The 20,821-nt window shown below is 47.1% G+C and overlaps 1 protein-coding gene across 3 annotated transcripts in view; it reads right to left on the reverse strand.

Annotated features, from left to right (window-relative positions):
* The window catches only part of dhx30 (DEAH (Asp-Glu-Ala-His) box helicase 30), a 61,257-nt gene that overhangs the window by 18,417 nt on the left and 22,019 nt on the right, over nt 1–20,821 (reverse strand). For all 3 annotated transcript variants that reach the window (XM_055664739.1, XM_055664738.1, XM_055664741.1), the window contains 6 exons: nt 17,629–18,462; nt 11,942–12,017; nt 8,093–8,197; nt 6,705–6,880; nt 1,832–2,038; nt 908–989 (listed from right to left, as the gene is read on the reverse strand). In XM_055664739.1, coding sequence (XP_055520714.1) covers nt 908–989; nt 1,832–2,038; nt 6,705–6,880; nt 8,093–8,197; nt 11,942–12,017; nt 17,629–18,462 — 1,480 coding nt within the window. The remainder of the gene's footprint in view (nt 1–907; nt 990–1,831; nt 2,039–6,704; nt 6,881–8,092; nt 8,198–11,941; nt 12,018–17,628; nt 18,463–20,821) is intronic.

A 20,821-nucleotide genomic window follows, 5' to 3' on the forward strand; every position in this document is an offset into this window, starting at 1 on the left:
TTGGGGGGAGTCCAGAACCAGGGGCCACAGTTTAAAAATAAGGGGTAAGCCAGCAGAATGGAGACGACAAAACACTTTTTCTCACAGGGAGTTGTGAATCTGTGGAATTCTCTGCGTCAGAGAGCGGTGGAGGCCGGTTCTCTGGATGCTTTCAAGAGAGAGCTGGATAGGGCTCTTAAAAATAGCGGAGTCAGGGGATATGGGGAGAAGGCAGGAACGGGATGCTGATTGGGGATGATCAGCCATGATCACATTAAATGGCGGTGCTGGCTCGAAGGGCCGAAAGGCCTACTCCTGCTCCTACTGTCTATTGTCTAGACACAAAATGCTTTTTAGACCAAAGCCAATTAACCTACAAACCTGCACGTCTTGGAGAGTGGGAGGAAACAGGAGCACTCAGAGGCAGCCCACGCGGTCACAGGGAGACAAAAATGCTGGAGAAACTCAGTGAATCAGGCAGCATCTCTGGAGAACATGGATAGGTGACGTTTCGGTTCAGGACCCTTTTGAGTCTGAAGAAGAGGCCTGACCCTTCTATACTGATGATCCTTGGACTATCCTTGATCGGACTTTGCTGGCTTTACCTTGCACTAAACATTATTCCCTTATCGTGTATCTATACACTGTGGATTGATTGTAATCATGTATTGTCTTTCTGCTGACTGGTTGGCACGCAACAAAAGCTGTTCACTGTACCTCGGTAACTCAATAAACTAAACTGAACTGAAGGGCCTGTTTCTGTGCTGTTTGACGAGACCTCCATGGCTATAGGACAACTCACTAAATAAACTCACTGAGCTATAGAGTTCCATTGCCATGGGTTCCTTGTCATACTTCTTCCAACTTGCCACAGAAATCTATTGAGACATCCATCTTCTGTAATAAATTCCCAATCCCTGGCACTCACCTATCTCTTGTAATATCCACACAGCCTCATTCACAGCCTTGGGATCAGGACTATTCATCGCCTTGGAAAGAAAATCCGAAGCCTGGAAAAATAAATGGGAAGAGGTATTTGGTGGAGACATTACAGACATTTATATTTGCCCAAGTCAACGCCAGCAATCCAGATCCTGGAGGATCACCCACTCAATCTCTTACCCCGCTAAACTGTTGTCCAAATGCCCTTCCCTTGAGCAGCACAGCTGGTCGAGTTGCTGCCTCAAAGAGCCAGGTTCGATCCTGACCTCAGGTGCTATCCCACACAAGAGATTAGTGTGCAAAATTAGAGCACATGGTATTGGGGGTAGGGTATTGACATGGATAGAGAACTGTTTAAGAAAGAACTGCAGATGTTGGACAAATCGAAGGTAGACAAAAATGCTGGAGAAACTCAGCGGGTGAGGCAGCATCTATGGAGCGATGGAATAGGCGACGTTTCGGGTCGAGACGTAGTATGGTCGCCACTTTTTCTGGTAGCCGCTGGATTTTCAACATGTCGAACATTTTCGGAGATCTGCTGCGACTATGATGGGTGCCGGCAGTCGCCGAAAAAATCGCGTAAGTGGGACAGGCCCTTTAGTTTTTTTAGCCTTTAGACTTTTTAGACCAAAGCCAATTAACCTACAAACCTGCACGTCTTGGAGAGTGGGAGGAAACAGGAGCACCCGGAGGAAGCCCACGCGGTCACATGGAGACCGTACAAATTCCTTAGACAGCACCCGCGGTCAGGATGGAACTCGGGCCTCTGGCGCCACAAGCAGCAACTCTCCCACTGTGCCACCCAGCCGCCTTCATAGTTATAGCCTCTTAAATTCTTTCAGGACAATTTGAACGATTCCAATCTTTAAAGAGGGGCAAACTGCGCAGAAATTAAAGTAGCAACACGTACCGTGATGTCGGGAATGTGGACCTTGGACTGGACTATGATATTCTCCAGAGGTGTGCGGAGTATTTCTGGGATCTGGAAGTCATCCATCTTCTCCAGCCTCTCCCTGCTGAAGAGGTGGTAGGCGTTCCCCGGCTGGCAGCGGCCCGCCCGCCCTCGACGCTGTTTCACGTTCGACTTGGAGATCCACGCCGTGTTGAGACACGAAACCTGCAACCGAAGGGGAAGAGATAGAATAACCTCCAGCAATTTGCACGCTAACCCCTTGCGGGTGTCACCCATAGTCAAACTTTCATGCTGCCATATTGTGCTACGGATTAAACATTCTGCATCACAGCAACTGACATTATCCTTGGCACAGGGAGGTCCATCTGATACAGACTCGGGTTCAATTCTTACTTTTACCTCGTAGTCTTACAGAACAGAAACAGGCCCTTTGGCCCAGCTCGTCCATGCTATCTAAGATGCCCCATCTAATCCAATTCCAATTTGCCCATGTTTGGCCCATATTCCTCTAAGCCCTTCCTATCCATGAACACGTCCAAGTGACTTTTAAAAGTTGTACCGCTTGTATCGTTCAATATTCCCGCCACTGTTTGATTGCAAAAGTTGTCCTCAGGTTCCTATTGAATCTTTCCCCTCTCACCTTAAACTCAAGTGCTCTGATTCGTGATTTTTCTACCCTGGGTGAAAGAAACTCTGTGTTCATCCTATGCATTCCCCTCATGAATTTATACACCTCTATAAGGTCACCCCTCAGCCTCCTGTACGCCAAGGTATAAAGTCCGAGCCTGCCCAACCTGTTCAAAGTGGGTGATGCCAGCATTGTGGTGTTCACTCTCCATTTCTTGGTGCCCAGTGTATTGTTTTTACAACCACGCAGCTCATTAATGAGGTATTAAATGCCACCAAGTGTTTTCAGAGTTTGTTTTATGATAAAGGCCTCAAATGGACATGGCGGTTGGGAAGTCACATGACTGCATTTTCGGTCGTGTTCACAATTGCTTCAGAACCATAAATCTAGAGTTGTTTTTGTTCAGTTTGGAGATACAGCGCGGAAACAGGCCCTTTGGCCCACTGAGTGCGTACCAACATTAGACAATAGATGCAGGAGTAGGCCATTCGGCCCTTCGAGCCAGCATCACCATTCAATGTGATCATGGCTGATCATCCCCAATCAGTTCCTGCCTTCTCCCCATATCCCCTGACTCCGCTATTTTTAAAAGCCATATCTAGCTCTCTTGAAAGCAACCAGAGAACCGGCCTCCGCTGCCCAACAAGCGACCCCTGCACACTAGCACTATCCTACACACACTAGGGGCAATTTACCATTATACCAAGTCAATTAACTTACAAACCTGTAGGTCTTTGGAGTGTGGGAGGAAACCGGAGAAAACCCACGCAGTCACGGGGAGAATGTACAAAATTCAGTACAGTCGGTACCCGTAGTCAGGATCGAACCCGGGACTCTGGCACTGTAAGGCAGCAGTTCTACCGCTGGGCCATCGTGATACGGCAGAGATACCCAACTTTAGTTTGTGTAGTTGCCATGGGGACTCAGAGGCAGGATTGAGTCCCGCCATTCACATTGGCACTGACCCCAGTTCATCTGCTTTGGCCAGTTCCCAATATATTGGGATTAACCTCAAATTTAAAGCTAAATGTAAAACTTGACTTGACACGCAGAGGAAAAATCTTCCAGATATTCCAATCAACATTTCTCCCCAGCCAACAGCAGCAAGCAAATGACCTGGTCATTTTAACATTACTCTGCAAATCCTTGACTACCATCATTCCTTACATTAAAGCAGTGATTACACTTAAAAATGCTTGACAGCATCTAGAGTGCTTTCAGATTCAACAATATAAATATAGCTCCCTCCTTTTCCCTTATTTCTCCTTGACCAAAACATGTTTTGCAATTTATCCTTTACTAAGACAACCTAGTTTAGACTAATCTGCAAAATCCCTTGGATCTAAATCCAATATCTGAACGTCTTACTACTTACGTTCCTTTGCAACATCTTGGAAAGGATATCATCTCCCATGCCTCAGATGGAACTTAAGATTGCCGTAAACAGGAGCATCATTCACTGTTTCAGCAATATATCTCAAGGCTTTCCTAGTCCACTGAATGGTTCAGAGTACTGTTCACCAGTGCCCCCTGTTGTACGACTGAGGAATTGTCAGAAAGCTCATTCAAATTAAGGTTTTATCTGATCATTTTGATTGGGTGGTGCTAATACAGAATTTGCTTCTGCAAAAAAAACAGACAAAGTGCCAGAGTAACTCAGCGGAGTCAGGCAGCATCTGTGGAGAACATGGATAGCTGGAGTGACGTTTCAGGCAGAGTGCTGGAGTAACTCATAGCGGGTCAGGCAGGCATCTGTGGAGAACATGGATAGGTGCTGGAGTGACGTTTCACAGAGTGCTGGAGTAACTCAGCGGGTCAGGCAGCATCTGTGGGGAACATGGATAGGTGACGTTTCACAGAGTGCTGGAGTAACTCAGCGGGTCAGGCAGCATCTGGGGAGAACATGGATAGGTGACGTTTCACAGAGTGCTGGAGTAACTCAGCGGGTCAGGCAGCATCTGTGGAGAACATGGATAGGTGACGTTTCACAGAGTGCTGGAGTAACTCAGCGGGTCAGGCAGCCTCTCTGGAGAACATGGATTAGTGATGTTTCACAGAGTACTGGAGTAACTCAGCGGGTCAGGCAGCATCTCTCGAGAACATGGATAGGGACATTTCTTCACACTGATTGTGGTGGGGGAGAGTGAGCTGGAGGGGCAGGACAAAGACTAGAGAGTCATAGTCACACCAACTTGCCCACACCAGCCAACATGCCTCAGCGACACTAGTTCCTCTTGACTGCGTTTGGTCCATATCCCTCCAAACCTGTCCAATCCATGCACCTGTCTAACTGCTTCTTAAACATTGGGATAGTCCCTGCCTCAACTAACTCCTCTCGCTGCTTGTTCCATACACCCATCTTCATTTGTGTGGAAAAAGATACCCTTTAGATTCCCATTAAATTTTTTCCACTTCAGCATAAACCTACTGTATGTCCTCTGGTGCTTGATTCATCTACTCTGGACAAGAGACTGTGCATCTACCTGATTTATTCCTCACATGATTTTATACACCTCAAGGTCGCCCCTCACCCTCCTGCACGCCAAGGAATAGCCCAATCCTACTCTTCCTCCCTATACCTCAGACCCTCTTGTCCTGGCAACATCCTGGTGAATCTTCTCTGTACCCTTTCCAGCTCGTCATCTTTCCTATAACATGGTGAGCGGTGGGCACTGGTGAGGGCGGGGTTAGGTAGGTGGAGGATGAAAAGACAAAGAGCCTGCAATAAGGATAGAAATGGTGCGAATTGTGAAGCCAAAGGAGGAGCAGAGGTGGAAGAGGACGGTGGGGGAAGGAGGAAAACGGGTGTGAATCCATTTAGGGCACAGGGAAGAGGAGGAAAAATAGGAGGGGGTTGTTTATAGATAAGTTACCCAAAATTGGTGAATTCAATGTTCGCTGGGATGCAAGCTGCCCAAGTGGAATAAGAGATGCCGTTCCTCCAGTTATAGTGTAGCCTCACTCTGGCAATGGAGGAGGCCCAGGACAGAAAGGTCAGTGCGGGAATGGGAAGGGGAGTTAAGGAGATCTTGCAAGCCTAGTTGGACGAGCGCAATTGTTTGGCAAAACGATTTCTACAAATCTCTGGACGCGTGGAAAAATCAGTAAATTCAATGTCTCGGGGCCAAACCAGTGGGAAAGTGGGATGGAAATCCTCTGAAAAAACACACATCATCATCATCCCAACCCTTTCAAGTTCAACATGGCGACTAAGGAAGATCATTCAGTCCATCTTAATTCAACCCTTGAGAAATTGCACCCATCATTAATGCACGCTGTCCTCGAGATGCTGTTACCGAACGGAGACCGAGTCCACCGCTTCACTGAGTGTGGACCGCTTCACTGAGTGTGGATTTGCAAAGAGGGTCTGGAGAAGGATGCAAGGGTTCAGGTTCATCCCCAACAGCTCCATAACAGAGGATTTACAGGCTGTTCCCAGGGACACATTCGGAGACAGACATCAAGTGCTGCTGGAAGGTCACCAACTCTGTGAAATATGCTCTTTGGTTCTGCGTGAAACCCTGTTGGTCTCCCAGCAGAGTGAGATGTCCATAGGGGTATGAGGCCAACAGGAGTACATGCTGAGGGACGCACTGAAGCTCAGTGCAGCCAACAACAAGGCTTTGTGGGGGAGGACCACAGTCTGGGGTTCTTCCACTGCTGGTCATTGGGGGGCAGGGTCCGGTGGGAACACCCCCCAAACAATAGAAGGGATATCACCCCAGGGGGGTCACATGAGTGGCAAGGGAGTTTACTTTAAAGATAGGTGCAAACACTACTAAATGTATAGACTGGCAATGTATGAAGAGTTTTTGCACATTTTTTGTTTTGTAGATATTTTTTATTGAGAATGAAACTCGTTTTTGAAATTAAAAAAAGTTCTCACCAAGATATCAAAGTGATTTGCTCTGAAGTAGTAACTAGCCCGCAACGAAAAGGACTGAGATGAGAAAAAACGTTTTCACCCAGAGTTGTGAATGTGGAATTCTCTGCCGCAGAAGACAGTGGGGGCCAATTCACTGGATGGTCTTCAAGACATAGTTAGATATAGCTCATAGGGCTAACAGAATCAAGAGATATGGGGAGAAAGCAGGGACAGGGTAGTGATTTTGGATGATCAGCCATGATCATGTTGAATGGCGGTGCTGGCACGAAGGGCCGAATGGTTGACTCCTGCACCTATTTTTTGTTTTTATTCTATATAATTGAATAAGAAAAAGGGGAATGAGTAAGCAAGGTTACCTTTGTCCTGAGATCATAGCGCTGCTCTTTGTGACAGCCTGTGTCAACGACATGTACAATATCATCAATAGTTATTGACGTCTCTGCAATGTTTGTTGCCAGCACTATTTTCCTCATTCCAGGTGGTGGCTGGTGGAAGATCTCTTGTTGGTCCATTACTGGGATGTTGGAGTGAACTGTGAGAAGAAATGACCCGCACTCAAACACTTGTCACTTGGAAACATTTTCCTAAGTTCATGAGTTGAGTTTAATTTAGTTTAGTTTCAAGATAACAAGCCTCTTGGACAACTGAGTCTGCGCCAACCAGCGATCCCCGCACGCTAACACTATCCTACACACACACCCACACACACACACCCACACACACACACGAGGGACAATTTCCAATTATACCAAAGCCAATTAACCTACAAACCTGTACGTCTTTGGTGTGGGAGGAAACCGGAGTCATGGGGAGAACGTACAAACTCCGTACAGACGGCACCCATGTCTAGGATCAAACCCCGAACTCTGGTGCTGTAAGGCAGCAACGATACCGCTGCGCCACCCGTAAGCTGTTATCAGGCAACAGAACCATCCTACCAACAACTAGAGAGCAGTCCTGAGCTACTATCTACCTCATTGGAGACCCTTGGACTATCTTTGATCGGACTTTACCTTTATTTTATCTTGCACTAAACGTTATTCCCTTTATCATGTGTCTGTACACTGCGTATAACTTGATTGTAATTATGTATAGCCTTTCCGCTGACTGGTTAGCATGAAACAAAAGCTTTTCACTGTACCCCAGTACATGTGACAATAAACTAAACTAACTAACTATAAGTTCATGAGTCATAGGAGCAAAATTAATTCATTCGGCCCATCGAGCCTACTCTGCCACTCAATCATGGCTGATTTCTCTTTCCTTCTCAACCCCATTCTCCTGCCTTCTCCCCCTATTGTACATTATGCTAAAAACACTATTAAAGTGCTTTAGGTATAATAATTGGTTTGAAGTACAGCAGCAGGCTTTACACCCCTACTGTGTCCACGCCGACCATCGATCACCCGCTCACACTAGTTCCATGTTATCTCATCCACTCCCTACACACTGGGGGCAATTTTAAAGAGATCAATTAACCTACAACCCGCACGTCTTTGAGAGGAAACTGGGGCACCTGGAACAAGCCCACGTTGTCACAGGGAGAACGCGCAAACTCCACACAGACAGCATCCAGGGATGCTGCCTGACCCTCTGAACTACTCCCGCATGTGTCTTTCCTTGGTAAACCAGTATCTGCAGTTCCTTGTTTCTACTTTATAACGTTCCCTCTCGGTGACTGGGAGTAAACCCAGGGGGATTCAGGTTCAATCCAAACACACCGTGGATTTGTGCAAACACCCACCTGGTAAAATGATGCAGTTTTCTTTTCTAGTGGAAAGACATTCCTGGAGCCTTTGTTGAACCCCTTTTATCTCTTGCCAACCCGGCAAGAAACACAATATTCCCCCTAAAAATCAAACAAGAGTTAGTTAGTTAAAAGCAGAATGAAAGTCTGGCTTCTGTCAGCTTCACCTCTTCACATCAATGTAATTGCCTTTAGCCTCTTCATTCAAGATAGCAAGTGTTTCTGTACTATGTTCAAGTGGTGGTCCTTTGATAGCACGAGCACGATACTCTTAATCTTACAACACAAAGTGCTCTAGCTTCACTTAGCAGTAATTCACCCTATGGTATTGAATAAATTCCTTTCTCAAGATACAACCCAATATCACGGCTGCAACCCAGTGCACGGTTGCGGCCATTTGCAATGTGCATGTGCTCCATATGAACACTTCACATACTTATGCAGCGTAGGTTCACCAGGTTAATTCCCGGGATGGCGGGACTGACAAGATGAAAGAATGGGTCGACTGGGCTTGTATTCACTGGAATTTAGAAGGATGAGAGGGCATCTTACAGAAACATAACATTCTTAAAGGATTGAACAGGCTAGATACAGGCTAGATGCAGGAAAAATGTTCCCGATATCGGGGGAGTCCAGAACCAGGGGTCACAGTTAAGAATAAGGGGTGAGTGGGCAAATGCATGGCAGATGCAGTATAATGTGGATAAATGTGAGGTTATCCACTTTGGTGGCAAAAACAGGAAAGGCCAGATGCAGGAAGATTATTCCCGATGTTGGGGAAGTCCAGAACTAGGGGTCACAGTTTAAGGATAAGAGGGAAGTCTTTTAGGACAGAGATGAGAAAATAATGTTTTACACAAATCTGTGGAATCTGTGGAATTCTCTGCCACAGAAGGTAGTTGAGGCCAGTTCATTGGCTATATTTAAGAGGGTTAGATGTGGCCCTTGTGGCTAAAGGGATCAGGGGGTATGGAGAGAAGGCAGGGATGGGATACTGAGTTGGATGATCAGCCATGATCATATTGAATGGCGGTGCAGGCACGAAGGGCTGAATGGCCAACTCCTGCACCTATTTTCTATGTTTCTATGTTTCAATTGTCTATTGACTGAGATGAAGACAAACGTTTTCACCCAGAGAGTTGTGAATCTGTGACATTCTCTGCCACAGAAGGCAGTGGACGCCAATTCACTGGATGTTTTCAAGAGAATTAGATTTAGCTCTTAGGGCTAAAGGAATTCAGGGATATGGGGAAAAAGCAGGAATGGGGTTCTGATTTTAGATGATCAGCCATGATCATATTGAATGGCAGTGCTGGCTCGAGGGGCCGAATGGCCGACTCCTGTACCTATTTTTCTATGTTTCTATGCTGCTTATCAATACACTGTCCAGAAACACGGTGTCAATACAGACAGGACTATATAAAGCCTTATGCCAACCTTCAAATCCACCCTGATAACCCAAAAGCTTTACACTGTACCTCGGTACATGTGAATGGAAACTAAACTGAACTGAAATTAACCGATGAGGAATGAAGAACGAGATACAGAGTATAGAAACTGTAAGGGGAAACTGTCTGAAACTAGGTGATAGGGTGGGGGTGTGGGGCAGAAGAAAGAGGTAAAAGCTCTTGGACTGGTTAGTTTCTAATACAATTCATGCAATTTTACATTCTGCAAACAGAGTGTCAGTGTGAGAGGGAAGGCAGCAATTTTCTAGAGGGAAAAAAATATCATAGTCCCAACAATTTATCTTCAAGTTAAGCGTCAGGAGTGTTTTATAGACAATAGACATTAGGTGTAGGAGTAGGCCATTTGGCTCTTCAAGCCAGCACCGCCATTCATGTGATGGCTAAGGGGATCAGGGGGTACGGAGAGAAGGCAGGTACGGGATACTGAGTTGGATGATCAGCCATGATCATATTGAATGGCGGTGCAGGCTCGAAGGGCCGAATGGCCTACTCCTGCACCTAATTTCTATGTTTCTATGTTTCTATGTGATCATGGCTGATCATCCCCAATCAGTACCCCGTTCCTGCCTTCTCCCCATATCCCCTGACTCCGCTATCTTTAAAAGCCCTATCGAGCTCTCTCTTGAAAGCATCCAGAGAACCGGCCTCCACTGCCCTCTGAGGCAGAGAATTCCACAGACCATGTGTCCCGAAACTGAAGGATGAAATTCTTCCTTGCAGCAGCACAACAGATATGGAAACATAATACTCTCTAAAACGCATAATAAACACAAAAATATTTGGCATATATAAAAACAGATAAATACATAGACTTTAGCAGTTTTGCAAAGCCAAAAATAATGTCCCCAAGTCAATATAGTTCAGAGTTTATTTGGAGGTTGTAGTATTCAGTAGCCTGGTGGCTGTAGGGACGAAGCTGTTCCTACACCTGGACATTACAGTTTTCAGTCTCTTGCACCTTCTTCCCGATGGCAGGAATGAAATGAGAATGTGGCCAGGGTGATGATGCTGTCTGTCTTTTTGGGGCATAGAATGATACAGCATGAAAACAGGCCCTTTGGCCCAACTCTTCCTTGCCGACCAAGATGCCCCCATTTAAACTAGTCCCATTTGCCTGCCTGGATCATATCTCTCGAAACCTTTCTTATTCATGTACCTGTCCGAATGTCTTTTAAATGCTGTTATTGTACCTGCCTCGATTTCCTCCTCTGGCAGCTTGTTCCATACCCTGAGTAAAATAGCTGCCTCTCAGGTCTGTATTAAATCTTGTCCCTCTCACCTTAAATATATGTTCGCCTGGTTTTGATTTGCCTACCCTATCTATTCCCTAATGATTTTATTCACCTCTGTAAGATCATCCCTCAGCCTCCTGCACTCCAAGGGATAAAGTCCTAGCCCGCTCAACTTCTCCCTATAGCTCAAACCCTCAAGTCCTGGCAACATCCTCGTAAATTATTGCTGCACTCTTTCAAGCTTAGAGTCATAGAGACTTACAGCATGGAAACAGGCCCTTCGGCCCAACTTGCGCACACCGGCCAACATGTCCCATCTACACTAGTCTCACCCGCCTGCATTTGGTCCATATCCCCCTAAACCTGTCCTATCCCCACGCACCATCAGCATATGTCCTCTGGTTCTCGATTCCCCTACTCTGGGCAAGAGACTCTGCGCGTTTACCTGATCTATTCCTCTCACGATTCTGTACACCTCTGTAAGATCCCACATTCTACTACGCTGCAAGGATTAGAGTCCCAGTCTGCTCAACCTCTCTCTATAGCTCAGACCTTCCAGTCTGGAAACATCCTCAACAGTTTAACGACATCCTTCCTCTCGCAGGGTGATAAAAACGAAACACAATACTCCAAGAGTTGCCTCAACAACATATTGTACAACTGCAACAATCCCAACTTCTATACTCAATATATAGGAACAAGGAACCACAGATGCTAGTTTATACCAAAGATGCTGGAGTAACTAAACGGGTCAGGCACCATGTCTGGAGAAAAAGAACGGGTGACGTTTTGGGTCTGGACTCAATACCCTGACTGATAACGGCCAATGTACCTAAAGCCTTCTTGCCCACCCTAAGTCCCTGTGATGTTACTTTCAGGGAACTATTACCTGTACTCCTGGGTCCCTCTGCTCTACAACACTCCTCAGAGTCCTGCCAGTCACTGTGAAGGCCCTGCCCTGCTTTGACTTCTCAAAATGCAACACCTCACACTTATCTGCATGAAACTCCATTGGCCATTCCTCAGCCCACTGGCCAAGCTGACGAAAAGCCTGCTGTCATTTTTGAGAACCGTCGTCATTGTCTATGATATCAACTACAGAAGATGAGGTGCTGTTCGCCAAAGCAAAAGCAGGTTTTTCTTACCAGGTTCAGCATGCCGATCAATATGCATGATTGTGTTAGTGACCAAGTCAAGGTCAGGGGTTGGGTCCTCCTCGTCCTGTCAGACACCACAAAACAATAACGATAATTATTATTACAGCCAAACACGATACACAATTGTCACTAATATGATCCCGACAAGCTTGTGGCCACGATTCCCTCACATAGGACCCAAAAGCTCATTGGGCCGCGGTTCAGTTCAGTTTAGTTTATTGTCACACGTATTGAGGAACAGTGAAAAGTTTTTGTTGCGTGCTAACCAGTCAGCAGAAAGACAATACATGATTAGAATTGATCCATTTGCAGCAGGGGTGGGCAACCTTTTTCTGCATAGGGGCCAGGACGCATGTCTGTGAGCGGATGGCGGGCCACATCTATCACGTGGTACATAAAGATCCCGGCCCGGATGGCAGGCATCAAATCACGTGTTCACAGAAGGTAGACAAAATGCTACAGAAACACAGTGGATGAGGCAGCCTCATGCAATTTCTCCAGCATTTTTGTCTACCTTCGATTTTTCCAGCATCTGCAGTTCTTTCTTAAATGTGTTCAAAGAAGGTGCGTGGGCGTGCCGGCGGCTTTGCGTAGCATGCGGTATAGACAGAGCTCGGCGTTCCGGGTTACGGGGAAAAAAAAATCCGCCTGCAGGCCGGATGATTTCGGGTTATGGGCCACATTCGGCCTGGGGGGCCGTAGGTTGCCGACCCCTGATTTACAGTGTATAGATACATGATAAGGGAATAACGTTTGGTGCAAGGTAAGATCATAGATAAAGTAAGAAATTTTGCTGTAAAAATCGAGATTTAAGAATGTGGAGCGATTGTGATATGTGATTGTATATCTGCTCCTGTGGTTAGCATGCAAATAGTCGCCTGGGTTGGGTGCCATTGAGTACCGGGAGGGAGCCGCTGGAGACGTCAGATACGAGAAGTAGGCAGGTCGGAGGGTGAACTGACTTGGCCTCCACAGCCTTCTGTGGCAAAGGATTCCACAGATTCATCAGAGTAAAGAAATTCCTCCTCATCTCCTTCCTAAAGGAAAATCCTTTAATTCTGAGGCTATGATCTCTAGTCCTAGACTCTCCCACTAGTGGAAACATCCTCTCCACATCATCCAAGCCTTTCACTATTCGGCAAGTTTGCCCACAAGAGTTACCACTACTACCATCACGGTACATTCTTCCCATTGGTCTCATCACGTAGGACCCTGGGGAACTGTAACTACATGTCCTATACAACCGCACCATTCTATCCCTAGCCTTCAGTAGTTAATCATGATGACGGCACCCTTTTCCTTGTTATTTTTTATAAGGTTTACTGGATTTCTAATCAATAAAATCCTGCTCAGTTTTAGGTGAAGATTTTATTGATTTGGAATCCAGTAAACCTAGTTCAACATTTTCCTGGAAAAGGACTGAAAGCTTATACAATGAGGGGCCACGATCGTCATTTTCAGTGTGAATACACACAATAAATGCAGAGCATCACGATTGTTAAGAGGCACAGAGTCATACAACACGCAAACAGGCCGCCCAGACTACTGGTCCATTCCAACCAATGTGCCTCATCTCAGCTAGTCACGTTTGGCCCTTATCCCTCTAACTATTTTGTATCCATGTACCTGTCCACGCACCTGTTGTATTATCTGTCTCAACTAGCTCCGCTGGAAGCTCACCACCACTGTTACCTACCATTACCAACTAGTGAAAGGCCTGGATAGAGTAAATGTGGAACGCATGTTTCCACTAGAGGGAGTCTAGGAACAGAGGGCACTTACCTTTAAAAGGAGATGAGGAGGAATTTCTTTAGTCAGAGTGTGGTGAATCTGTGGACTTCATTGCCATAGACGGCAGAGGAGGCTGTCAATGGATATTTGTATGGTGGAGATTGCCAGATTCCTAATTAATAATGGTGCCAGTGGTTATGGGGAGAACGCAGGAGAATGGATTTGAAAGGGAAAGGTAGATCAACCATGATTGAATGGCGGAGTAGATTTGATGGGCCGAATGGCCTAATTCTGCTATCACATGACCACAGTCTGAGTGAAAATGTTGCCCTCAGGCTCTTATTAAATCTTTCCCCTATCACCTTAAACATATGCTCTCTGGTTCATTCTCCAACCCTGGGTAAAAAGACCTTGTGCATTCAACCCTATCTATTCCCCTCATGATTTCATATCTCTCTCAGACCGCCTGCCCCTTAGCCTGCTGCATTCCAAGGAATAAAGTCCTAGTCTGGCAACATTTTCCTAAGTCTTCTCTGCACCCCATCCTGCTTAACAACAACCTTCCTATAGTAGGGGGATCAATATTGAACACAATACTCCAAATACACTCATCAACATCTTGAACAACTGTAACATAACATGCTAACATCTATACTTAACATAGGTACAAAGGGCTGGAGTAACTCAGCGGGTCAGGCAGCACCTCTGGAGAAAAAGGATGGGTGATGTTTCGGGTCGGAACGCTTCTTCAGACTGAAGGTGGGGTGTGGGGGACGGGACTAAAGACAGGAATAGGCCAGAATCACAGTGGGGGAGCAGTGAGAGAGGGTCTCACAGAACTCATATCAGAGAGGAGAATTTCAAAGTACACATGCCTTGAGCAGTGAAGCAGACAATGATATATAGAGGAAGGACCTATATCATGGAGTCATAGAGTGATACAATGTGGAAACAGGTCCTTCGGCCCAACTCGCCCACACAGCTACACCTCTCCCAATAGCCCACACCCTCTAGTCCTGGCAACATCCTTGTAAATGTTTTCTGAACCCTTTCCAGCTTGACAATAACATGGTCAATAACATGGTTATATATTTCCTATAACATGGTGCCCAGAACTGAACACTATATTCTAAATGCGGTCTCACCAACGTCTTGTACAACTGTAATATGACCTCACAACTTCTGTACTCAATATTCTGGCTTATGAAGGCCAATGTGCCAAAAGCCTTTTTGTCCACCTTATCTACCTGCGACTCCACCTTCAAGGAACCATGCACCTGTACTGCTAGATCCCTCTGCTCTACAACACTACTTTGAAGCCTACCATTCACTGTGTAGGTCCTGCCCTTGTTAGACATCCCAAAATGCAATACCTCACACTTCTCTGTATTAAATTCCATCAACCATTCCTCCGCCCACCTGGCCAATCGATCCAGATCCTGCTGCAATCTTTCACAACCATCTTCACTATCTGCAAAACCACTCACTTTTGTACCATCAGCAAACTTGCTAATCTTGTCCTGTGTTCTCATCCAAATTATTGATGTAGATGACAAACAGTAACGGGACCAACTGAACCCTGAGGCACACTAGTCACAGGCCTCCAGTCCAAGGAGCAATCGTTCACCATCAGCATCCTTCCTTCCATGGGGCCAATTTGCTATCCATTCAGCTATCTCCCTATGGCTCCTATGCGATCTAACCTTCCAGAGCAGCCTACCATGCGGCACTTTGTCGAACGCCTTACTTCCATGTACACAACATCTACAGCTTATATTTTGCTTGGACAGTTTACAGCCCAGCTGTATGAACAGTGACTTCTCTAACTTCAAATAGCCCTTGCTTTCCCTCTCTCCATCCCCTCCCCCTTCTCAGTTCTCCCACCAGTCTTACTGTCTCCGACTACATTCTATATCTGTCCCGCCCACTCCCGACATCAGTCTGAAGAAGGGTCTCGACCCGAAACGTCACACATTCCTTCTCTCCAGAGATGCTGCCTGATCCGCTGAGTTACTCCAGCATTTTGTGTCTATCTTCGATTGAAACCAGCAGGGTCACAGCTTAAGGATAAGGGGGAAATCCTTTAAAACCGAGATGAGAAGAACTTTTTTCACACAGAGAGTGGTAAATCCCTAAAACTCTCTGGAACAGAGAGTAGTTGAGGCCAGTTCATTGGCTATATTTAAGAGGGAGTTAGATGTGGCCCTTGTGGCCAAGGGGATCAGGGGGTATGGAGAGAAGGCAGGTACGGGATACTGAGTTGGATGATCAGCCATGATCATATTGAATGGCGGTGCAGGCTCGAAGGGCCGAATGGCCTACTCCTGCACCTAATTTCTATGTTTCTATGTTTCTATCTGCAGTTCTTTTCTCCACGTGTATAGGAAGGAACTGCAGAGGCTGGTTTATGCAGAAACTGCAGGTGCTGATTTATAGCAAAACTGTGTACTTAACACCCTGACTGATGTAGGCCAATGTACCACTTCTCTTAAACATTGAAGCACCACACGTCAGCATACATCACTGCTTTACCAATGCCAGGAATGTTCAGTCTAAAGTTCTTTCATCACCGAACTAGAATGAATCAAGCCCTATTCGGAAGTCCGGAAGTGGCGGCGCTGGTGAATGGCTGCGGCTCGCCTGCAGTCCGTTTGTCTTTACTTTTTTGTGTTGTTTTTTTTCGTTTTGTCTAGTTAAGTTTTTGGTTTTTATGTGTGTGTTTATGTGGGGGGGGGGGGGGGGGGGGGGGGGGGGGGGGCGCTGTCTCTCCCTTCGGGGGAATGCGGGGCTTTTGCGTGTCCCCCTTCTCTGCTTCCGTCTGCTCTGGGCCCTAATGGCGGAGCTGGTGACCTTTTTGTCGTAGGCCCCCTTCTCTGCCTGGGCCGTCTGCGAGGGCGGCCTAATTGCGGAGCTGGCGACGCTCGAGACTCCGGAGGGGCTGTGAGCTCCAGTCAGGACTTGGCGAGGGGCTCGCTCCCCCGTGAGGGCGGGCCCAGCTCGGGGCTGGAACGGCGCTCCCGTGAGGGGCTGTGACGCACCCGTGAGGGGCTGTGGCGCTCCCGTCGGAGCGGCCCAGCTCGAGGGTGGAATGGCGCTCACGTGAGGGCGATCCGGCTCGGGGCTGGAACGGTGCTCGGGTGTCTGGGACGGCGTTCTGGCGGCTATGACCTGAGTCCGGGGGCCAGTGGCTGCGTCCGTTGGACTGGAGGGCGGCAGCTTCGACCACCCCGGGCCGCGGTGTTTGAACCAGCCCGTTTGCGGGGTTCGGTGAGCCGCGGGACTGTTTGTGCCATCGCCCGGTGGGGAATCGCCTCAGTACAGAGGGAGAAGAGGAGGGAAGAGACTGCAGCCCTAAGATTTTTGCCTCCACCACAGTGAGGAGGTGCTTGGAGGATACACTGTGGTGGATGTTAATTTGTGTTTAGGGTTGTTTATTATTGTATGATTGTATGTATAACTGCAGGCACGAAATTTCGTTCAGACCGTAAGGTCTGAATGACAATAAAGGAATTCAATTCAATTCAATTCTTCAAAAGAAGCACATTCTTTCTAAAACCCTGGACCATCTTGTTTCCCAAGGGGATCAGTGAAAAGCAGAGGATTACCAGATGTCCTGACCCCACTATTCCCTCCCAACCTCCAGCACCCTCAGCCAGATTTGCTCTTTATCGATCTATCTTTCAAACAATCAGTTCAAGTTGATAGACACAAAATGCTGGAGTAACTTTGCGGGTCAGGCAGCATCTCTGGAGAAAAGGAAGAGATGACGTTTCAGGTTGAGACCCTTCTTCAGACCTGAAACGTCACCAATTCCTTCTCTCCAGAGATGCTGCCTGTCCCGCTGAGTTAGTCCAGTGCTTTACGTCTATCTTCGATGTAAACCAGCATCTACAGTTCCTTCTTACAAAATCAATCCAAGTGTATTTGTTAACCGCACCACTTACTCGATTGAGCTGAACGGTCTTCTTTTGCCCCAGTGTGGGCAGAATGTCATCGAGGTAATAGTCCTTGACCGGGTACATGAAGCCTGGTATAGTCACCACGGGGCAATCCCCGTAGTACTCTGATATGCGCTCCGTGTCGCTGGTGGCACTCATCAGGATGACCTTAAGCTCGGGGTTGGCCTCCAACACGTTCTTCAGAAGGATGAGCAGGAAGTCGGTGTTGACATCCCGTTCGTGGACCTCGTCCACGATGACGTGGCTGACACCTTCCAGCGAGGGGTTGCCTTGCATTTTCTTCAGGAGGATGCCGACGGTGCAGAACAAGAGGGCCCCTCCCCGGGTGGGCAGCATGCTCTCCAGCCGCACCTGGTAGCCCACGTTCTTCTTGAGGGCTGGACCCATCTCGTAGCCCACCCTCTGGCCCACGGACACAGCACTGATGCGCCGGGGCTGGGTTATCAGTATGTTGCAGCGAGCTCCTCGCTGGTCCATGACAAACTTCTCCAATATGAACTGCGGGATCCTGGTGGTCTTCCCACATCCCGTTGATCCCGATATGACCACAACCCGGTTTTCCTCAATGGCAGAGATGATCGCTTCCTTGTGAGAGTCAACGGGTAGTGGCTTGAGCTTGCCTGGCCTGGATCTGCTCCAGAGCCAGAGCAATCTCTGGTTAATGCGCTCAACCTCTCCGTGTGACATTGGGACATAAGCATCTCCTGTGATGGCATCACGAATCGTATCAAAGTTAGACCCTGGATCCACAATCTCCTGGTCACAGCGGATGGGTCTGCGTTTAAAGTCATAGAGGTCAGGTGCTGTTTTCACTGCGTACTGTGGGAGAAACGGGGGAAGAAAGTGGAGGAAGAACAAAAATGTCAGCTACATTCCTCTGCTTGCTAAGAACATTCTAAAGATGTCCCAGAAAATGCAAAAAACAAATGTAAAAGATAATTTATACATTTTCTATTCATTCCCTCTGGATGCCCAAGCTTGGTTCAATTAATTTTTGTTTTGATTTTAGATAGTGTGGAAACAGACCCTTCGGCCCATCGAGTCCACGCTGACCATCGATCACCTGTTTATATTAATTCTATGTTATCACACGTTTGCATTCTACACCGCAGGGGGAATGTTCAGAGAGGCAATTTACCTACAAACCCCCGTCTTTGAATGAAGGAGTAAACCAGAGGACCCGGAGGAAAACCAGTCACAGGGAGAATGTAGAGACTTCGCACAAACAGCACCCGTAGTCAGGATCAAACCCGGATTTCAGGCGCTGTGAAGCAGCTGCTCTACCCGCTGCGCCACTGTGCCACCCAACTGAAACAAAATCGGATGGATATTAGGTGTTTGAAAGACAAAATACAAATATATATATATTTGTCCTTTCTTTTCCAGAGGCATTTAAGAGACTTTTAGATACACACATGGATATGCAGGGTTTTGGATTATGTGCAGGCACATAAGAGTTGGCCTTGGCATCGTGTTCGACACAGAGATTGTGGGCCGAAGGGCCTGTTCCTGTACTGTTCTATGTTCTATTCCCTCAGTATCATCCTCAAGTAATCTTGCTTTATCAACAAGTTCAAAGGTTTCAAAGGAAAGGAATTTTATTGTCACATGCACCATTTAAGGCACAGTGATATTCGATTTACCGTACAGCCATACTAGAAAATAAGCAACAAGACACACAACTACATAAAAGTTAACATAAACATCCACCACAGCGGATTCCCCACGTTCCTCACTGTGATGGAAGGCAATAAAGTCTAATCTTCTTCCCTCATTTTCTCCCGCGGTCGGGGCAGTCGAACTATTCGGAGTCGAGGCGATCGATGCCCCTGCGGCCTGGAGCTCCCGAAGTCGGTCTCGAACCTGGGATCACGAGCTCCACAATGTTAAAGACCGCAGGCTCCCGCGCGCGGTTGGAGCTCCGAGGCAGGGATCGCCCGCTCCATGATGGTAAGTCCGCAGGCTCCCGCAGTTGGAGCTTCCGAAATCGATCTCCAGCAGAGGCCGCCAACTCCTCAATGTTAGGCCGCAGCGCGGACGGAGACACGATACGGAAAAAAACCACATCTCCATCGAGGTAAGAGATTTTAAAAAGTTTCCCCTTTCACCCCCGACATAAAACAAGCTAAAGAACACTAAAACATACATTTAACACATACTATAAAACAACAGAGAAGGAAGGGACAGAAAGACAGTTGACGAGGCAGCCATTGCTGGCGCCACCCTGTGGTTCTTCGACAAGAGTTTGATAGAATTTACTGCAGTTTAGTTTCGAGGTACAGTATGGAAACTGGCCCTTTGGCCCACCGAGTCTGCACTGACCACAATCACCCGTACATTAACGCTATCCTACACACTAGGGACAATTTGCAGAAGCCAATTAACCTACAAACCTGCACGTCTTTTGAATGTGGGAGGAAACCGGGGCACCCAGGAAAAACCCACGAGGTCACAGGGAGAACGTACAAACTCCGCACAGACAGCACCCGTAGTCAGGATCGAACACGAATGTCTTGTGCTGTAAGGAAGCATCTGTACTAAGCGGCTTGTTTTCTCACTGTATGACTCTACCGCTATGTAGCACGGGACTATGTAGCACATTAGCCCATTGTGCTTATGTTGGCCGTTTAAAAAAAAAAACTGATCCCGCTACATCCATTTCAGAGGGTGTCAGGGCTTATGGGGAGAAGGCAGGAGAATGGGGTTAGGAGGGGAAGATGAATGAATGAATGAATGAATGAATGAATAAGTTTATTGGCCAAGTATTCACAGACAAGGAATTTGCCTTGGTCAGTCATGATTGAATGGCAGTGTAGACTTGATGGGCCGAATGGTCTAATTTTGCTCCTATCACTTATGAACATGAATTTCTGTTCCTCACAGCTCTCAGCACCAAAGGTTTGTTTATTAAGATGTTACATTGGCAGAGTTGTATTCATTACCCCGAAGTAAACTGGAGGAACAACACCTCATAATCCAACAGCGAGATTATTGAATTGTCCCGCAATCCCTCTGTCCCTTCATCCCGCCTCGTTTCACTGGTCCTCTCACACACCCCCTACTTTCTAACTTTCCGCCAGCCCGTCACCGTTTCTTTTACCCTCTCCTCCTACACACTGGATCCCGTTCTCCCCACCCCTGCCCTCCCCCTGTTGTCCCTATCTGCCATCTTCCATTC

The sequence above is a fragment of the Leucoraja erinacea genome, chromosome 43, assembly GCF_028641065.1.
Source record: "Leucoraja erinacea ecotype New England chromosome 43, Leri_hhj_1, whole genome shotgun sequence".
In the NCBI taxonomy this organism is placed as follows: domain Eukaryota; kingdom Metazoa; phylum Chordata; class Chondrichthyes; order Rajiformes; family Rajidae; genus Leucoraja; species Leucoraja erinaceus.